General features: G+C 48.4%; 6 protein-coding genes across 6 annotated transcripts; 1 reads left to right on the forward strand and 5 right to left on the reverse strand.

Moving 5' to 3' along the window:
- Positions 1 to 174: 174 nt before the first annotated feature.
- Positions 175 to 1,143, reverse strand: BO83DRAFT_447866 (class I SAM-dependent methyltransferase). The gene has a single exon (XM_025536662.1). It carries the CDS (start codon positions 1,118 to 1,120, stop codon positions 215 to 217), a length of 906 nt encoding a protein of 301 aa, XP_025386678.1. The 5' UTR covers positions 1,121 to 1,143; the 3' UTR covers positions 175 to 214.
- A 4,716-nt stretch (positions 1,144 to 5,859) lies between these two features.
- BO83DRAFT_428399 (amino acid transporter) lies at positions 5,860 to 7,342 on the forward strand (the record flags this gene model as incomplete). The annotated part of the gene is made up of 2 exons (XM_025535402.1): positions 5,860 to 7,224; positions 7,283 to 7,342. The coding sequence occupies 2 exons, from the start codon at positions 5,860 to 5,862 to the stop codon at positions 7,340 to 7,342; spliced, it is 1,425 nt and encodes a 474-aa protein (XP_025386679.1).
- Positions 7,343 to 8,992: 1,650 nt separating this feature from the next.
- On the reverse strand, positions 8,993 to 9,998 carry BO83DRAFT_340693 (uncharacterized protein). The gene has a single exon (XM_025528596.1). The coding sequence runs from the start codon at positions 9,941 to 9,943 to the stop codon at positions 9,026 to 9,028; it is 918 nt and encodes a 305-aa protein (XP_025386680.1). The 5' UTR covers positions 9,944 to 9,998; the 3' UTR covers positions 8,993 to 9,025.
- A 649-nt stretch (positions 9,999 to 10,647) lies between these two features.
- On the reverse strand, positions 10,648 to 11,334 carry BO83DRAFT_62963 (uncharacterized protein). Its single transcript, XM_025537490.1, has 2 exons — positions 11,276 to 11,334; positions 10,648 to 11,201 (listed from the first exon to the last, which is right to left on the reverse strand). The coding sequence occupies exon 2, from the start codon at positions 11,184 to 11,186 to the stop codon at positions 10,818 to 10,820; it is 369 nt and encodes a 122-aa protein (XP_025386681.1). The 5' UTR covers positions 11,187 to 11,201; positions 11,276 to 11,334; the 3' UTR covers positions 10,648 to 10,817.
- Positions 11,335 to 11,796: 462 nt separating this feature from the next.
- Positions 11,797 to 12,182, reverse strand: BO83DRAFT_438529 (uncharacterized protein; the record flags this gene model as incomplete). The annotated part of the gene is made up of 2 exons (XM_025536094.1): positions 12,026 to 12,182; positions 11,797 to 11,967 (listed from the first exon to the last, which is right to left on the reverse strand). Exons 1-2 carry the CDS (start codon positions 12,134 to 12,136, stop codon positions 11,797 to 11,799), a joined length of 282 nt encoding a protein of 93 aa, XP_025386682.1. The 5' UTR covers positions 12,137 to 12,182.
- Positions 12,183 to 13,008: 826 nt separating this feature from the next.
- Positions 13,009 to 16,511, reverse strand: BO83DRAFT_340697 (plasma membrane H(+)ATPase). Its single transcript, XM_025528597.1, has 5 exons — positions 16,008 to 16,511; positions 15,718 to 15,941; positions 15,014 to 15,658; positions 14,009 to 14,914; positions 13,009 to 13,949 (listed from the first exon to the last, which is right to left on the reverse strand). The coding sequence occupies exons 1-5, from the start codon at positions 16,405 to 16,407 to the stop codon at positions 13,143 to 13,145; spliced, it is 2,982 nt and encodes a 993-aa protein (XP_025386683.1). The 5' UTR covers positions 16,408 to 16,511; the 3' UTR covers positions 13,009 to 13,142.
- Between the last annotated feature and the right edge of the window lie 815 nt (positions 16,512 to 17,326).

Raw genomic sequence — 17,326 nt, forward strand, 5'->3', positions numbered from 1 at the left:
ATAGCAGTGCTAAAAAGACTCGGTAGCAGTGGAACATGAACTCCTATATGCTACCCCATCAAGAGAGAGAAGCCACCGACATTTGTACGCGTAACGTATTGATCATTATAGCCATATAAGATAAGAGATAGATAACATCAATAAAACTCAATTTGAACACAACAAGATAGTGAGCCGAGATATGAAGTATCTTCTCAAGAACACGAAACGAAGTTTACGCAAGCGGCTTCTGCCCCACAGCCGTAATAATGTGGCTCTGATGAAAGACAACACCCTTCTCCGTCTCCTTGACCGCAGCAGATAACATATCAAACCAAGCCTCACGGGACAGAGGCGCATCGGGAGCATCAGCCTTGCGTGGAAACAAAGGAGTCAGGTCCTCCAAGATAATGAGGTACGCATCAGTCCAAGCCTTGTAGTCCAGCTTGCGCTTATCGTATTTTTGAAGGCGTACATTCTGGAACCCGAATCCCGTCATGGGGGTATCAAGCTCGTCTATCCAGGCGTAGCTGATGCCCTTGGCCTTAAGACCGTCCTTAAGCACCTTCATTACGCTTTCGCAGGCTGCAGTCGGGGTCTTAGAGTTTGGTGCCTCGACGAGGAATATGTCGCCGCGATTTTCTTCCCACTGCAAGTAGCCACCGGGTTTCAAGAGTGAGGAGGCCACAGATAGTGTGGGAGTGAGAAGATCGCTGCCTGAGATAGTGCTACCAAAAGAGCGAATGTGCACTAAATCATAGGTGCCGAGAAGGTGGGCGGGGAAGGGATTGGCGAGGATGTCTAGCTTCTGCAGGGTGACCGCGGGGGGCAGGTATGCGGGCGCCGGGAAGTGGATGGGGTTGATGTCAAAGCCGTCAAGCTGTGCGGTGATGTTTTTCTTCGATAACTCGCTGTTTAGCTCTGTCAGCCAGATGCCATTGCCGCAGCCGAGGTCGGCGACTTTCAGAGGCTGCTGGGCGGAGGTCACAGCCTTCTCCACGGCAGGATCTAGGAGATAGCCAATAGTGTTCTGGTAGAGGAAGTGCTGGAGGTGCAGGCGGGCAGAGAATAGGAAATTGCGGTCTGAAGAAGTCCAGTATGCGTGCTGGTTGTAGTTTTCGATGTGGGAAGAGACGGTCATTTTGGCTAAGTGCAAGGAGGAGAGGTTTTTGGGATGGAAAGAAGAAAATATTCAGTTTGGCGAATGCTCATCCTTAAATACCTCTTTGCTTATACCTAAGACTCTTTCAGGCTAACGATAAGACGCAATGTCATTTGCCCGTTACTGGGAAGTGTAAAAAAGGCATACCGATATTTAACCGGCTAAGTCCTTATACAGTGTATCCTATGCTAGCATCTCTTATTCATTGTTCACAGCTCACTGACCCCTGCACCGGCCGTTCGAGGTCGGTTAAGAAGCGGACATGACAGGCATCATGACTCAGTTACGGCCGACGCACGATCCTCGACATGGAGCTCATCCACTTGGAATTGTTCTTCTACTTCCCGCTGTCGCCCCTCCCTTGACAACCGACAATGCAGGCCAGCGTGTCAACAGTTCATAGGGCGCTTCTGGACTAAGTGGTCATCCCCACTTCAGATGAGGGGTCGGTGCAGCCTGCAGATGAGAAAGTACACTGAAGTGTGATGGGACAATGGGGCATTCGATAACATGACATCGATGCTGTACATAAACATATCTGTGACTTGGTACTACAATCTTGGTGTGAGTTGAAGGACTACAGGATAATCGGAAGCGAGTTATCTACTCAGATATACTTAACACATGGTATTCTACAGATCTATTCAACAAGCCGGGATATCCTGTTCATGCCGATCTGAGATACTCTCGAGTATTATTGCCCATATATGAGCGCATAAAATGAAATGTAAGTGGTGACATAAGCAGCAGAAAGAGAGTTCGGCAAAAGCTGTCAGTCTGTAACTGATGGCATAGTATGAAGCGTATACACACAGCATCCAATACGAGAAGATCTGCAGGCGACTAAGCCAGAATTGGCGTATAGATCAACCACAAAGGACCATAGCTTGAGGGTGTGAGGAAAGAAGAGGGGGTGCGGGAGGGGTGAATGTATAATTGATCGGAGAATGGATAGGTGAAGCCGCCAGACCCGAGTCTCATTGTATATTAGCAAGACATTTCACCGCCCTCAGTGGTGCTCATCACACCACCTCAAGTTTACATCCAAAGCTGTGTAAAGCACTGCCTCCCGCTATCTTACAGGAGACTAACAAGGGTGGGGTTGTTAATATGCCATTGTTCCCAAGGACAGCAACCGACAAAAGTCCGTGCACCCTTCGAAAATTGGCCATGAGCCTTATCATATTCTCCACCGATTTCTGGTCCACATTTCGAAGGAATGAGGGCCGGAACCTTAAAGTCTTTCAACCTTGAGATTACGGGGACGAAGATATAATGACTGGGGTGTGCTGTTTATATAGCAGCCACTAGTAGTTATTTTTTTTGTTTGTCTGTCTTCATTGTCTTTGGCTTGAGGAGGGTATAACCCAGTGCGTAGTAAGAACTAGTGTAAGTGAAGTTCCCAATCACTAGCCATTTAGTGGGAGGAAGCATCAGTAACAAGAGGATAGATAAGTGAGGCGTGGTGAGGGGAACCAGGCAAGCAGCACATGCATATTTGGATTGTCTGCCCGCCGCCCTGTACGAACCCCTGCTAGAGGCACGCTTGGACCCAACAGCCACGAAAATAGACAAAGTGGGGAGAAAGGAACAAAGGAATGGACTGTCGGACTTATGGAGACATTTCTCATTTCCTAACCGGGCCCGTTTGGTGCTAGACTCCGGCCCCGTGATCTCAGCTTGTGTGAAAGTTTATAGTACAATAATTCACAGCTGCTGAACCGCTGGTATCATAGCCGTAAATCTGTTCAAGTGCTATAATGCCTAAACTTGAGGACGGTCAAATCCGCCTCAGAGCTCCTCTTCCTCCGAGACTTCTTGCTGACGATATAGCTCCTTCTGTCTCGAAAATAGTGCCGACCTATCTGTGTAACTATTATAATGGATTCTCCGCCCCGGCGGCCCAGCACCACGTGGTACTCCACGTTGCAGCAAAAGTCGATTTTTGACTGGAAGTGTCCGTTCGATGTATGTCCTCTCGGTCGGGCTGGTGATAAGAGCTTCCATAATAGCCAGACATGCATCATTATGACTGAAACGATACAGCATCTAGATCACAGAATAGAGGTCTTCATCCCGGACCTTTTTGTCCTGAGCGCTACTATCATATATCACACAGATAATCTGTTTGTCAAGGGTGAGCTGCAGGAAAAGAGCTCCCGGAAGGTTAGGTAAAGTGATTTTACGTCCAACGATCTGATGTTATCGCTGAAGGAGCGTGTACTGATGAAGTAGCAGTAGAAGGCCATTCCGTACAGACGTGTTGCGTTATGAGACTTGTCGTAATTTCCTGTGGACCACTAAGCCCATCGATGGAGGAACTCCTGCGGGCCACAGAGGTGACGCAACAGAAAGTAACTTTACCCCTGGGATGAATGTTGTGACATATTAGCACGGTGCATGGATAGAGGCGAAGAACCGCGAGATCGAGGTTGCCATTGGCTAGTAACAAGTCGGATCTGAGAAAAGAAAGCCAGATGATAAGTCTTTGGGCTTGTTACAAATATCGCGATGTGGAAGAGCGTTTTCTTGCAGTAGTTCGCCCCAAGGGTCATGTTTACTATCTTCTGCGTTTTTGGAAAGCGGTACTTTCTTTTTGTCCGAAAAGAATTTCATTAGGCAGTGCTAATGCTGGTGGTCTAACCTATGATGATATGGGTTTTCACATTCCTCCCTAGAAGATGAGCAACATATCGGAGTATCGACCAGGATCATACTAATAAAGGAAGGACAAGAGGAGTCATTGGCATCTACTCAGATTTTCAGAACTTACCTCCTTTGGGTACGCATCTAGGAAGATGCACGTATTACCATGCTAAACTACTTAAAGTATAGATAGACTCGATTATACTTGGACGTGGTATAATGTATCACTGTTCGAGATGACCGATCATGACGGGATGCTTATGCCATGCCTTCCACTCTTTCTAGTCTACACGCAGATTAGTTGTTTCCACGGCGCAGGAGGAGAAACCGGTCAAGCAGTACATCCACGATAGATGGCAATTTGGTTGTGCAGGTTACTAGGTGGAGAAAAGCGAACGAAGTCATAGTGAAGCTTGACAGTTCCGCTTGAGTGATGAGTATTGCCAATTTTTGCTATGGCAAGTTCGAACTTAGAAAGTCCTTCATGCCAGCAGCTGCTATCTACTATTTGTGTCCCGGGAAAATCGAATATTCGTGGCCCGTACGGGTAATTGTGGAGAGACCCAATAAGGCTCCACATCATCTGTCAGTGAGTGTGCATCAACTGGCAGACTTTCAGGGAATGTCAATGGACAATATTGGTTTAAGAAGGAAGTAATACTCGGGCATGGGGCATGAAGGGTCCCTTAATCCCGAGTGCCAAAATCTCTCCCTACCTACTTCGTAGAAAATTTCTCCTCCCCTCAAGCGAACGAAATATCAATCTACTGTAATGCTAGATAAAACATTTATATACCGTGACCCTCACCATCATTTTCACTCGGAGTATTTGGCCCTACAAATTTTCTCCTGTCAGCTAAGTCATGCACAAGACTGCGGTAATATGGATACAAAGAAAGAGGGGGTCAGCGAGGACACCAATGTAAATGTCAAATCCGACAGGTTGGGCCTTGACAGGCCGATCGTTTCAAAAGCCCCCGAGGAGAGATCTTGTCACCAAGTTCGTACAAGAGCAAAGGACTCGCACGAACGTCCGCTATCAATGTTAGTGTTTCTAATTTCCCATAACTAGCCAGCCTATCGTTCTCTTTCCATTTAAAGAACGAAGCCTTTTGTCGACCAACCTTTTACTAGCTCTGAGATGCGGGAGTTTTCGGGCTGGTATAGAGGGATTTGGTAGAGGATACACAGCCCTTTATACTATTAGAATTAAAGATCAACATCAACACGACAGTCGCTAGGCAGCACTTGTATTACTGGATGGATTGTATGTTAGCAAATCCTAATTTCGCACTCCAGTAATATTTTCCGAATTCTAATAGAATGCCCCAGATGGACCACCCCCGGATCAGATAAGACAGGTCAGGTGGACAGCGTGGGGTGGGTGGCGCCCACATGGCTTGAGGCTGCAACGAACATCCCTTGCGGCGCCAAGACTTCTAAAATCGGATTGGCAGTTCGAGATCGCAGGCTGCCAATCACGTCCGGATTCCGACGGAACATAATTTATCGCCCGTCGCACAGCGTCCTAAGATTGGACCAGCCAAACACTATTGATTGAGCTTCCATGTGATTGATGCGGAAGCCAAAGCTACATTTACTGTAATAATGTTAACATCTAAAGTGAGATTTGACATGAAATTTCGGACCTCACTGGCGGTTATGAAGTTGCTACTGTGGAGGAGACAGACAGATCGCGCAACTACGTAAATTTGAACCCACCAGTGCAAAAATTTCACAGTTTCCCGCAGGAAAACTCTTTGCGGAAGGGTTGAAAGCGGAATACGCGTGAGTTTCCCGCCAACCCATAATTGGTCCATGTTGGACCCAGATGGTATGATTCCCGCTCCCCACCCAATCAGCGGGCCTCAATGGTGACTGATGCAACGGCGGGGAGTAATCAGGTTTCGGACAGCAATACCCTGCGGTAAAGGACGGTGAAAACTCGATGTCAATGTCTGGGAGGTGCGAATTACAGTCACCACAAAAATTCAAGCTTTGATTCGATTATTCATGTGTTGCTGCTTCCCCTGTCTTGCGTCCAGTACAAGCTCGGAACGGCTCAGCTCACTATGGAGTCTTCAATTGGCAATTTAGAGGCCAACCTCCCCGGCAATGGGAGCAGTAAGTCCAACAAGGAGCCACTCCCCGCAAAGCTGAACGCCTGGGTCGATGGCAAGCTGCCCGACGCTGTGGACGATGGGGAACAGCAGATTATCGAGGCTGGAGAAGCCAAGTATCATCGCCTCGGCTGGAAGGGTCTAACGGTCATGCTCATTGTGGAGGCCATTGGCCTAGGATCGTTATCTATTCCTTCCGCATTTGCGTCTCTCGGCATGGTGGCCGGCGTTATCTGCTGCGTCGGCATTGGCTTGATAGCCATTTACACCTCGTACGTGATTGGGCAGGTGAAGCTCGCCTTCCCGGCTGTTCGGGATTATGGTGATGCGGGTGCCTTGCTGATGGGTACCTGGGGTCGGGAACTATTCACCTTCATGTTGATCCTTCAGCTGATCTTCCTGACGGGTTCCAATTGCTTAACCGGCACCATTGCCCTTCGCCATATCACGTCTAGCGGCATCTGCTCCGTTGTCTGGAGCGTGGTGTCCGCGGTGATTCTTCTCTTGCTCTCCATCCCGTCTTCTTTTGCCGATATGGCCTGGCTCGGCTACGTGGATTTTGTTTCGATCGTGGCAGCCATTGGCATCACTATCATCGCTACTGGCATCCGGGGTACTGATTCTACCGGGGGCTTGGCAGCCGTGGACTGGTCGGCCACGCCGCAGGGCGATCCTACCTTCTCAGATGGTTTCATCGCGATTAGCAATATTGTCTTTGCGTACACCTTCGCTAGCTGTCTCTTTTCGTTCATGGACGAGATGCATACCCCTAGGGAATTCACCAAATCCATCTGGTCCCTTGGCATCCTTCAGATCGTCATCTACACTGTCACGGGCGCTACCATCTACGCCTTCGTGGGCACCGATGTCCAGTCTCCTGCCTTGCTTTCAGCTGGCACACTCGTTAGCAAGGTCGCCTTCGGCATTGCCCTTCCGGTCATCTTTATTTCGGGCGCTATCTGCACCATCGTGGCTGGACGTTTGATTCACGGCCGGATCTACGCCAACAGTGTGACCAAGTACATCAACACACCCAAGGGCTGGATTACGTGGCTTATTGTGATCACTGTCTTGACCATCATCTCGTGGGTCATCGCAGAGGCTATTCCGTTCTTCGATGATCTTCTCTCCATCACATCGGCATTGTTCACCTCTGGTTTTTCTTTCTACCTTCCCCCGATCATGTGGTATGTCCTCATCCGTAAGGGGCCATGGTACTCCAAGGAGAACCTGTTGACCAGTCTGGTGAATCTGTTTGTCTTTATCTTTGGTCTCATTGTTCTTGTTGGTGGTCTTTACTCGAGTATTCAGGATATAGTAAGTTATCTCCCCCTCACCCTTTTAACACTAACCTTTCACTAACCCTATCCAACAGCGACTTAATTACCGCGAAGGTGATGTCAACAGCCCTTTCACCTGTGGCGATGTTTCATAAAAGCTTTGTTTTCTTCATTATATATTGCCCACACATGTTAATAGACCCTTGTACCGAGCCATTCGGCTTGATGATTCCCATGCCATCTGGAATGTCTAACTTGTCATATCCCACGAAGACATGATAACCGCCACACTGGCTTTGCATCGTTGGAAAAGAAAAACCTGAATATTAGCTGCCTGTACATATATTGAGCTCTGTTGAAGCGGGATGCAGAGGACAGGACAGCCTTTACTCTGAGATTCTTTGTGTTGACTTATGTCACTTGTTATTCCAATCCGCCACATGTCAACAACGAACATCACTCAGGCAGTGATTCTTATCTGTTCTTGGTCCGCAACCTACTTGCCATACTACCTTTCGGACTCTGTTCATAATAACAACTGACTCACACTTCAATTCGACCCCGTTCCGGAATTGATAGATGACCACACTCGCACCCGCCATGATCAAAGGCGTTATCTCATCTACAACGGAACTGTTGAGCTCACTGTGACCATCTCATGATGACTCGCTATCACCTTGTTCTATGGAGCATCGAATCCAAAAAGGAACCTGATATCTGGGTTCACATTATCTTGTGGAATATATATTCCTAGATAGTTGGTTTATTTTACTACTAAAATATATCACGGCAGAGCTGCCACTAATTGATCTCTGAAATGATCCACAGCTCGAGCCTAATTACCATTCTTCCAATAGACTATGCCAAAGGCAACTGGGGATAGCGAAAAAGCATAGTGGGGCACCTTGTTTCATCCAAGTGAACTCGAGTGGGGACGTGATTCAAATAGAAATTCATCTGAGTAAACTGTCGCGGAGCTAATTTCATATTATGTAGGGTTTCGTAAAGGTGGGAAATAGTTAGCACGTGGCTATCTCAAATACTGTTTGCCATTTGATGTAGAAAGTGCCAGAAAGTCATGAAGAAAAAGGTGAGTACTCTGCTCAAAAGTACATGGTCGACCTATTTCGTACGTTTGATGCTATCTATCCTTAGGCTAATGAGATCTAGTAGTTTATTCCCCCCAAAATGCGGCTGCAATAGTTCGTTACCCTCTAATATACTATATAGATTAAGAAGTAGGAGGTGCTATCAATTGCCTCTCTCCGAACTTTAACCGAAGCTCATGCAAGGCCGGCCTAGAACTCCGCTTCCCGAGCTCAATCCATGGTACCGAGCTCCCCAGCAAGTGCGCGATTGTACTTTCTTCGGAAACATGTGAAATGCCTTGTAACTCATTCCATAGGTACTATTACCAGATATATTTGGATCGCCGATCGAAGACCCTTCTTAAATGGCCGCATCAACGATTTATGTATACGTGAAATTGTGTTTGTTCATGTCACCATGTTAACCAGAAAACATCCATATTGATGCAGTAGATTGCCTACATCAAGGTTAGTATGTGCGAATTGAATAGAAACTCTAGTCTCCAGGTGCTGTATATGAAACGTATAGAAGCGTGTTTGAGTACAGCCCGTACTCGGAAGGCACGTTCGGTTGAAGAACCCCGATCAATAAAGCACCTCGCCAGTGTAAGATGAGACTAGGCAGAGTTCACTTTGAATGCACGCATCCCTAACGCTCCCTTAGGATTGAACAACCGAACAAGAGGTATGCCATTGCCATTAACTCCTAACAACTGTGGCAGACTCATGTACAACCAAACCAAAGCGCCATTACGCCGAATCCTGCCAATTCTGCACCACAAGCCAAGTAATCTTCTCCGTATGCCTCACCTCCTTATCCATCTCTCTTGCTTTCTTCACCAGCTTCTTTCTCGCTTTCAGATCTGCAGTCTGCCCTGCCATCTCATATAACAGGATAGCTTCGCCGCGCCAGATCTCATGTTGAACCTCTGATACGACCTGCCAATCTCGAACAACCTTCGCCGCATCCCTCCGCACCTTTCCCTTTTCCTGGCTCCATCCCCTCTTCGCCTCCGCTGCAAGATCCAAGTCATAAACATAGTCGATAAGCTGACATAGCTGTCTCCCAGGTACGCGAACTCTTGAGCGCACGCCCTGAACAAGGTCCGTTTTCGATGGTACGGTCCACCGCGGACATAGCGATGCACAAAGCGGAAACTTAGGATGAAGGCCTAGTATCTTCCTCAGCTGCTTCCCACTGACGATCGATACTTCAAGATGCTTGGGATGAAACAGCAGCCGATTCGCTCTGTTTAGATAGGCCGTCCTCCGCGCAAACGGTCCCTTGATATATGCCATATGGATGAGACGAGCTGTGAGGTCCGAACATTGTCCCAGAAGTGTGGTGATCTTCGTGGGGTCGATATGGTCAGCAAAGTGGATGACCTGACCGGCCTTTTGCATGTACTTCAGGGCTGTGTGTCCGGCCTGTATGATGTTCAGCTCGTCGATGAATTCGAGGAAGGCTTCTTCGGGGATTCCAAAGTTCATTAGAATGTCGGTGTAGGCGCGGACGAAGGGGAGGTTTATTAGGAGTCGGTCGGTGAGGTTACATACGCGGGGGATGGCTATGAGACGCTCTAAGGGTTGGTAGTTTGGTGGTTGGGAGTTGGTGGAGTTTGTTTCAGTGGTTGTGGTTTCGTGGAGGTCGGCGGATTGAGTATCCATAGTGGGTGAGTAAGAGGGACTGTTTTTGGGCTTGGTCGAGGTAGGCGTTCATCATGGAGTGTAGAGGTGGAAGTTGTAAGGGTGAGGCTTTGTGGCTGTCATGCTATGCTCGATCTTTTATGGTTCTCTCAGTGAGTCTTTCCCCTGATTATTAGACGAACAAACTTGATACTTCTGACATGTGGCAGACTGCGCCTAGATCCTCATATCTGGGTACGATCGTAAAACGTATGCAAACTATATGCACCGCCGCGATGTTATTGAACTGCCATAGAGCTATTGGCCGCCCAGGTCATGATACGAAAGAACAGCTTCAGAGGCTGGCCTGGTCAACTGACAGCTCAATGGAAGTCGGAGCCGATGATTGTGCAAGCACAAAATTAAGTTTTATTTACCAAATTAACCGTTAACGGGGTTAACATGTTGCTTGGAACCAACAACGACCCCTCCCGGCGATTCGGATTCCAGGCCCGCCACGTCCGGGCAATGGTCCCGAAGCGAGCAATTTTAAGCTAGGGAGGCAACCCCACTAGGTTCCAAAGAACATTATTAGTCGGTAATTAAGGTGCTCACTCGTAACCAAATAAAAGTTCACGAGAGAGTTTCAACCAAATCATATGATCTGTCAATCCGACCACGTCTCTCTTGCGTTCCATCCATCCAGGTATTTGATTCAGGATCTCATGCACCCTTCCTCTCTTGTGGTCGATCGCAATTATGTCCCATCGTTGAGACCTAGCATAAGCCAATCACAATGGAATCCACATAGCATTAACTCGCTCAATACTGGCTAGGTATCTATTTTCAGCTCCTGAACCAGAACTTCCAACCCCCCTCCTCACACATCCCCTACCCATGCACGTACACCAAACAGCTAAGTCTCATAAGACATGAAAGTCCCACAATATGGAATCCATCTCATCTCCCAAACAACCCCATACGGTGCATACCTCGCATTCATCCCATCAACATAGGTTCGCAGTCGATCATTAAACCGATCCACCGCGGCACCGTAAAAACAAATCGACAGCCCGCATGTGAAACACACCAGAACTATCTCCCTATTTTGGTCTTTAGAGAGCCTTTCTGCCATATGCCGGATGATGTACATGTCTTGATCCCACATGAATTCGGGTACTCCACGTCGTGCTAAGACTGGTGGGAATCCGGTGGGGAGACCGTTGACTGTGGTGGGGAATTCGACCCTTTCGTGGTCGGCTTCCACGATGCTGATGTTGGCCATATAATCTTGGTGTTCCTTTGTGGTAGGTTAGTCTCGAGTATTAGTGTGTAAGATAGTCTCGAGTATTAGTGTGTAGGAAGAAGACTTGCAGTCAAGGAGATCGGGAGTGGATGTGGTAAGCTTTTGCGGTCTGTGCCATGCCTGTCAGGTCATGTTGAGGTTTAAAGGTAACAGTCCTTGAGAGAGTATTTTCTATAAATACACTTTATACTATACTACCAAATCTAGAACCTAGTTTCTTTGGGAAAGTGGATCCAATAATAATGGCCAATCCACGAGATGGCTGGTTCTAGACTGTTTTTCTCGCCATATAGGCAGTAGGATTTGGGGAGATGAACGAGCAGTACTCCGTATGCTGCGTACCCGAAAAGAGATCCTTGGGTCAGATGTCCTCGGGATATTCCATTAGGTCATGGCTCTACGCATAAGCTCAACTTGAGGAAACACAGTCACAGCAAGAATGAGGAACACCATAGATAGAGATGAGTCATTTAAGGCACTGAATGTACAGCATCCCTCTCACCAAGCCAACACTCCTGATCGCACCCTCCCACATGCTTTCAAGTAGCTAACACCCAGTAAAAGTCTCTCCCTCAAACCAAAATTTATTTCACTCAGTGTAGCAAGGCGTCCGACCCTGCGCCGTAATAACACTAATGCACTCATAGTTTCCTCCGGCATTGCACGCAGTACCGGCTGTGCCATCGGCATTGCTTACGCCGTCGGCCCGATGAGCTTTGGCGCAGATGCTGGTGCAGTCTAACTCTCCGATGGTTGCATCCTGTAGGAAACCTTATTAGCTTCCCGGAAATAGTATTGACGCATGGGACAGTACTTACCGAGTATACGCAGCAGTGACTGCTGTCGCTGAACTCGCACTGGCAGTATGTGCAAGCCTGCGCGGTGAGGGCGCTGATAAGGAAGAGCCCGAGGGTCATGAGGCGGACCATGATGAATAGGGAGTCTGTATAAGAGTTTTGAGAGGTTTGGCAGGTGTCTTGGTTGACTGAGTTGTATGGTTTAGTAAATAAGTCTATTTGTAGTGCGACAGGAAAGGGCGCCCTTATATGTTCTTTTCCTGGATCTCGGGGTGCCAGGATCATGCGGACGAGTTCCCCGGCAACCCTAGGGCACCGCAAAAGGGATTGAATATGGGTATAGTGGTTCTAAGTTGCCCATGTCTAGAAACAGTAACTTCTACGGGGCAATATAGAGGATCCGTATGCATAGAGTATATTAGGAGGAAGGTGATAAGTGTTGTCAGGATCGTCAACCTTTCTAGTAGTGGTTTAACCCACTTTACATAACTTTAGCTATCGACTAGCTTCATGACATGTTTTACCGATGATGTTCCGGCCCGCCTGCATTCATGTCCAGGGGTCTATCGTGACAGCGTTCAGAGGTGGCCCGAATCCTTCAAATCCTTCGTCTCTGATCCTCCGTAGCTTAGAAGCATTAGACCCGCAATTGGGGTGGATCACCTGTCGCCACAATCTTCTTAGAAGCTTAGTGAACACTTTGGCGTTGATCGACAACTAGTCATTCGTGACTTATTGGACTTGTTTCATAACGAAGGATTGGAATGCCGTGGTGGTTCGGGACAGGTTTCCTTCAGTAGAAAAGGGAATACCTCAGGTTTTTATGTAGCTTTTCCTTTTCAAATACCAGAATGGGAAACATGCACTCTGAATGCGAAGCTATCCTAAGAAGGGCTTTTGGCCCAGCTTTTTCCCAGAGTTTTTATCCTTTAACGGGTGGCACTGTTCGAGAGACGTGGGAAGAAGTAACTCATCATATCTGGTGAAGTAGTTTAATTGCCATAGTAATTATAGTAAGATAACTGTATATGTAGATCCCATCATCCCCAATGATATCCCTCACCGTCTTGTAATTAATACTCGACACATCAAACCATCAGGCCACTAACCACTGACCACATTAAGCACATTGGCACACCTAATCAACCTCCTCCTCTTCTTTACCCGAAGCCAAAAAGACCCGCCCGTTGCCATTCTCTCCCCTCTCAAACTCCAACGACAAGTTCGCCATATGAGCAAGCACATTCCCAATAGCTGCATCCCCTTTACTTTGTTTGCTCCTGCCCAAGTTATCCAACCAGGCGATTTTATTCAAGACGTAGTAGACCAACGCAATCACAATCTCGACTCCAATGCAGTACCCCCACAGCCGCACAACAGTGACTATGTCCGTCCACCCATTGCTCGTCTCCTTGCTGATATACTGATCATACGGATCGGTAATCATATCGCGATTCGAGAACCACCCAAACAAACAGAAGATAGTTGCAAGGATATCGACACCCAAGATTGCCGCCACGAGAGGTAGAGATGGCCATGTGGAGCTGCCGCGGGTCACGAAGATCAGCCAGTTCTCTGTTAAGGCGACCTCCAAGAAAATGATCTCTTGAATGGAGCCCCAGTTCTGGACGATGCCGCCGTCGGGGAGGAAGAGTGTGCCCCGTATCACCCATGTTCCTGCTGCGAGGAGGATTCCGAGGATGACGGAGATGACCCAGATTTTGGGGAGTTGCCATTGTACAGGGCGAAGCTCGTAGGAGGCATTGTCGTAGGCGACTGCTACAGTAGCCACGTCGGCGAAGAGGGCTAGGAAGACGACGAGGTCGGTACGGATGCTTTCGTTCAGGATGATCATTGTCGTTACGAGATAAATTTCTAGGTGTAGACAGAGCGCGATACGGTATTGGATGTAGGCTTTCATGCGATGGAAGATTTGGCGGGCGACCTGCTTGTTGTCAGGATGGACCAATGGTGACTGTGGGATGGGAACAAGGGGTGACTGACCTTAATGGAATCGATGATGGTTGAAAGCCCTGGCTCCAGAAACACAATGTCCGATGCAGATTGCGCAGCCTCTGAGGCACCCTCGACCGCGATACCACAGTCTGCTTTCTTCAAAGACGGCGCATCATTGACACCATCTCCAGTCATGGCTGTCAGATGACCACGATCCTGGAGCATCTCAACAACCTGGTATTTGTGTTCCGGAAAGACCTCTGCGAATCCATCTGCTTTTTCTACCAACTCACCGGCCATGGCGCCGCTGAGACCACCACTGATCAACTTCTCCGAGTTGTAGACCTTCGTGCCTAGAGCCAGCATTTTGCACGTCTCCTTTGCAATAGCAATAGCATCTCCCGTAAGCATCTTAACCTTGATGCCTAGCTTTTGTGCCTCAGCAATAGTTTGAGCAGTGTCATCACGAGGGGGATCAAACATAGGCAGCATGCCTAATAAGGTCCACTCTTCACCCTCTTTCTGTACAGCCACGCCAAGCGACCGGAAGCCACGCTGTGCGAATTCGGTTGCTTTTTGTCTGTACATTCTTGCAGTTTCCTCTGAGCAATTGGTCAATGATAGGACTGCTTTAGGCGCTCCTTTCGTGCAAGTGTAGCGGGTGCCGTTAAGGGAGACATTCGCAACGATTCGTTTCGAGACCGGATCAAAGGGTGTGAAGTTCTCGGTTTTCCACCCTTGTTGGAGGATTTCCTTTGCCTTGGGGTATTGGTTCACCGAGAGGATGGTCACCTTGTCAATGGGGTCGAGCGAGCGCACATTATGAGAAGATGCGAGAGCAGCGACTGCGAACATCCAGTTTACGTCGACTCCTTCGGATACGAAAGGTTCCCGGATGCTGAGGCGATTAGCGGTTAGGGTTCCGGTTTTGTCGGAGCAAAGGATATCGACACCCTATTTATTGTGTTGTCAGTATCTAAAATATATGACAAAGAGAGGTAACCTAGAAGTCGGGTCCAGGACAAAAGAGAAGATGCCCCTAGTAATACTTACAGCAAGCGACTCAATAGCAGTCAATTTCTGAACAATAGCCTTTTTGTTCGCAAGGTAAGCCGCACCGACCGCCAAGGTGGTCGTTGTAACGACAGGCAGACCGACTGGGACTCCAATGATCAGGATAGACAGGGTGTAGAAAAGAAGAGTCTGTTCACCAGGCGAGGCAATTGGGATGTTTCTGAAGAAGCCACCAATCCAGACTGCCAGTAGCCAGGCCATGACGATTACCAGCAAGGCAGTTCCAATGCTATCCATGACCATCTTGAAGTGGCCAGTATCTTTTGCATTCTGGACCATTGAAGCAGTGCGACCAACAAAGGACTTCGTCCCAGTGGCTTGGACGACTGCGTAGGCTTTTCCACGCTTGCATCCTGTTGTGTAGAAAACTTGGTCACCAACAAATCGATCGACGGCAAGAGACTCTCCCGTAATAGCAGAATGATCGCAGGCCAGGATAGGATAGCCTTTTTCATCGTCGTCAGAGTCATCCTCGCCCTCCTCGTCATTGGACTTTTCGGCGTCCTTTTCCAATTTTCCTTCGCTCCGCAGTCTTTGGTATTCACTCCATCCTTGGTCGGGTTCGTCGTAGTCACAGATCACCTTTGCATCGGCGGGGACAGTTTGGCCTTCTTCAACGATGATCTATTGGAACAGAACATGAGCACCTGGTTGCCTAAGTGATCTCGTAAGAATATGCTTACCACGTCGCCAGGAACCAGTTCCCGTGCCAAAATATCCTGCTCCTCCCCGTTACGCACAACAGTACTGCGCATGGCAATATCGGCCTTCAGACTGGCAACCACATCCTCAGCCTGCTTCTCTTGATACCAGCCAACTGCCGCGTTCAGACACAAAATGCCAATGATGACACCAAAGTCAATCCAGTCCTTTAAACCCGCAGCAAGTAGAATCGCAATCTCCATGACTAAAGCACAACAGTCAGCATATACAAATCACCAGATCAGTAACCAAACCGATCCTCATGTCTTACCATATAGGATTGGTCCCTGAAAGTACGACAACAACCTCGCAAGCGGATTCTCCTTCTCCGAGCTCAACTCATTGAACCCTGCCGACCGTCTCCTCGTCTCGACCTCCGACCCCGACAACCCATGATGAATATCAGTCAGGCGCCACTCTTCCGGGAACTCGCGCGACGACCCAACGTGCTTCCAGCGAAATCTTCTCTTCTTCCATGGCGCATACCACACCCGGCTTTCGCGGATTTCTCCCTCTCCGGGATCATTCGCGTCTTTCTCGCGGTACGTGGACATGAACTTCACCAGTCGGGTGTACTCGTCAAGTTTCGTGTCTGACCGGGCAGACCGACTGGAAAATCGGGAGGCACGACGCGAACCGGCATCGCGTTCGACGTCGCCGTTAGTAGACATACTGAGGGCGATGGCGCAGCCGTGGGTGGTATTACTCGGAGGGAAAGAGAACAGAGAAATTGTAGCGCGGAAGGTCCAAGACTGCACCGTGGACGGAGTTCGGGGATTAAGGGGACAGGAACAGGGAACGACATGCAGTTTTGTACACGCAGACAATATAGGCGGTCTTTAAAACTTTACTGGGATCCTTGCTCATCCTGTTTTGCTGCTTGCTGCCCGGTCGGAAATCGGCAAGCTCGGAGATACGAAGCTGAAATACCTCATGACGTCGCGTGCTACATGCTGCATGCTCGCTGCAGGTGTCTCACTGGATTGTACGCCTGAGCTGTTACTCTGTATTATTTGGCCATTCCGAATCGAGTTAGAAATTGTCGTTGACTGTGTCTAGGATTAGCTGTTATTGGGGGATGGTGTGGAGCTTGTAGCTGTCGCTCCACTTGCACATTGATGCCCAGGATCGCTGGCATTGACCCTCGGTCATTGCTTAATGTTCGAATTGATCTGAAAATACCTCAATGTGCTGTTGGGGTTATCTACCATCTCAAGATCTCACTTGATACTGCTATCTACTGCTCATCGGGATGAGGCTCAAGATGGGTTGAAAATACCTCAGAGCGGTCCGAGGGTTGTCAACGAAGTATAACGCCCCGAAAGGTCAGATGAAGCTTTGTTGATGTCATGTTCGGCAAAAGATACGAGTCAGTCGACGATCTGTGCGGAGGTCAAAAGCTTGATTGGTCCTGACCCACTCTGTCACAGGCCTGTGTTATCGCCACGTCCATCACTGCCCTTTGCACGCACGAAATGGATGGGAAGACGGGACGCAAATAGGGTCGAAGTAGACTACCAGGATCTCCTTTCATCGACTACAACTCCAAAAAAGTCAGGGTAGTATGAACCGTAGCATCACTATAGAATA

This window comes from Aspergillus eucalypticola (assembly GCF_003184535.1).
Source record: "Aspergillus eucalypticola CBS 122712 chromosome Unknown BO83scaffold_17, whole genome shotgun sequence".
In the NCBI taxonomy this organism is placed as follows: domain Eukaryota; kingdom Fungi; phylum Ascomycota; class Eurotiomycetes; order Eurotiales; family Aspergillaceae; genus Aspergillus; species Aspergillus eucalypticola.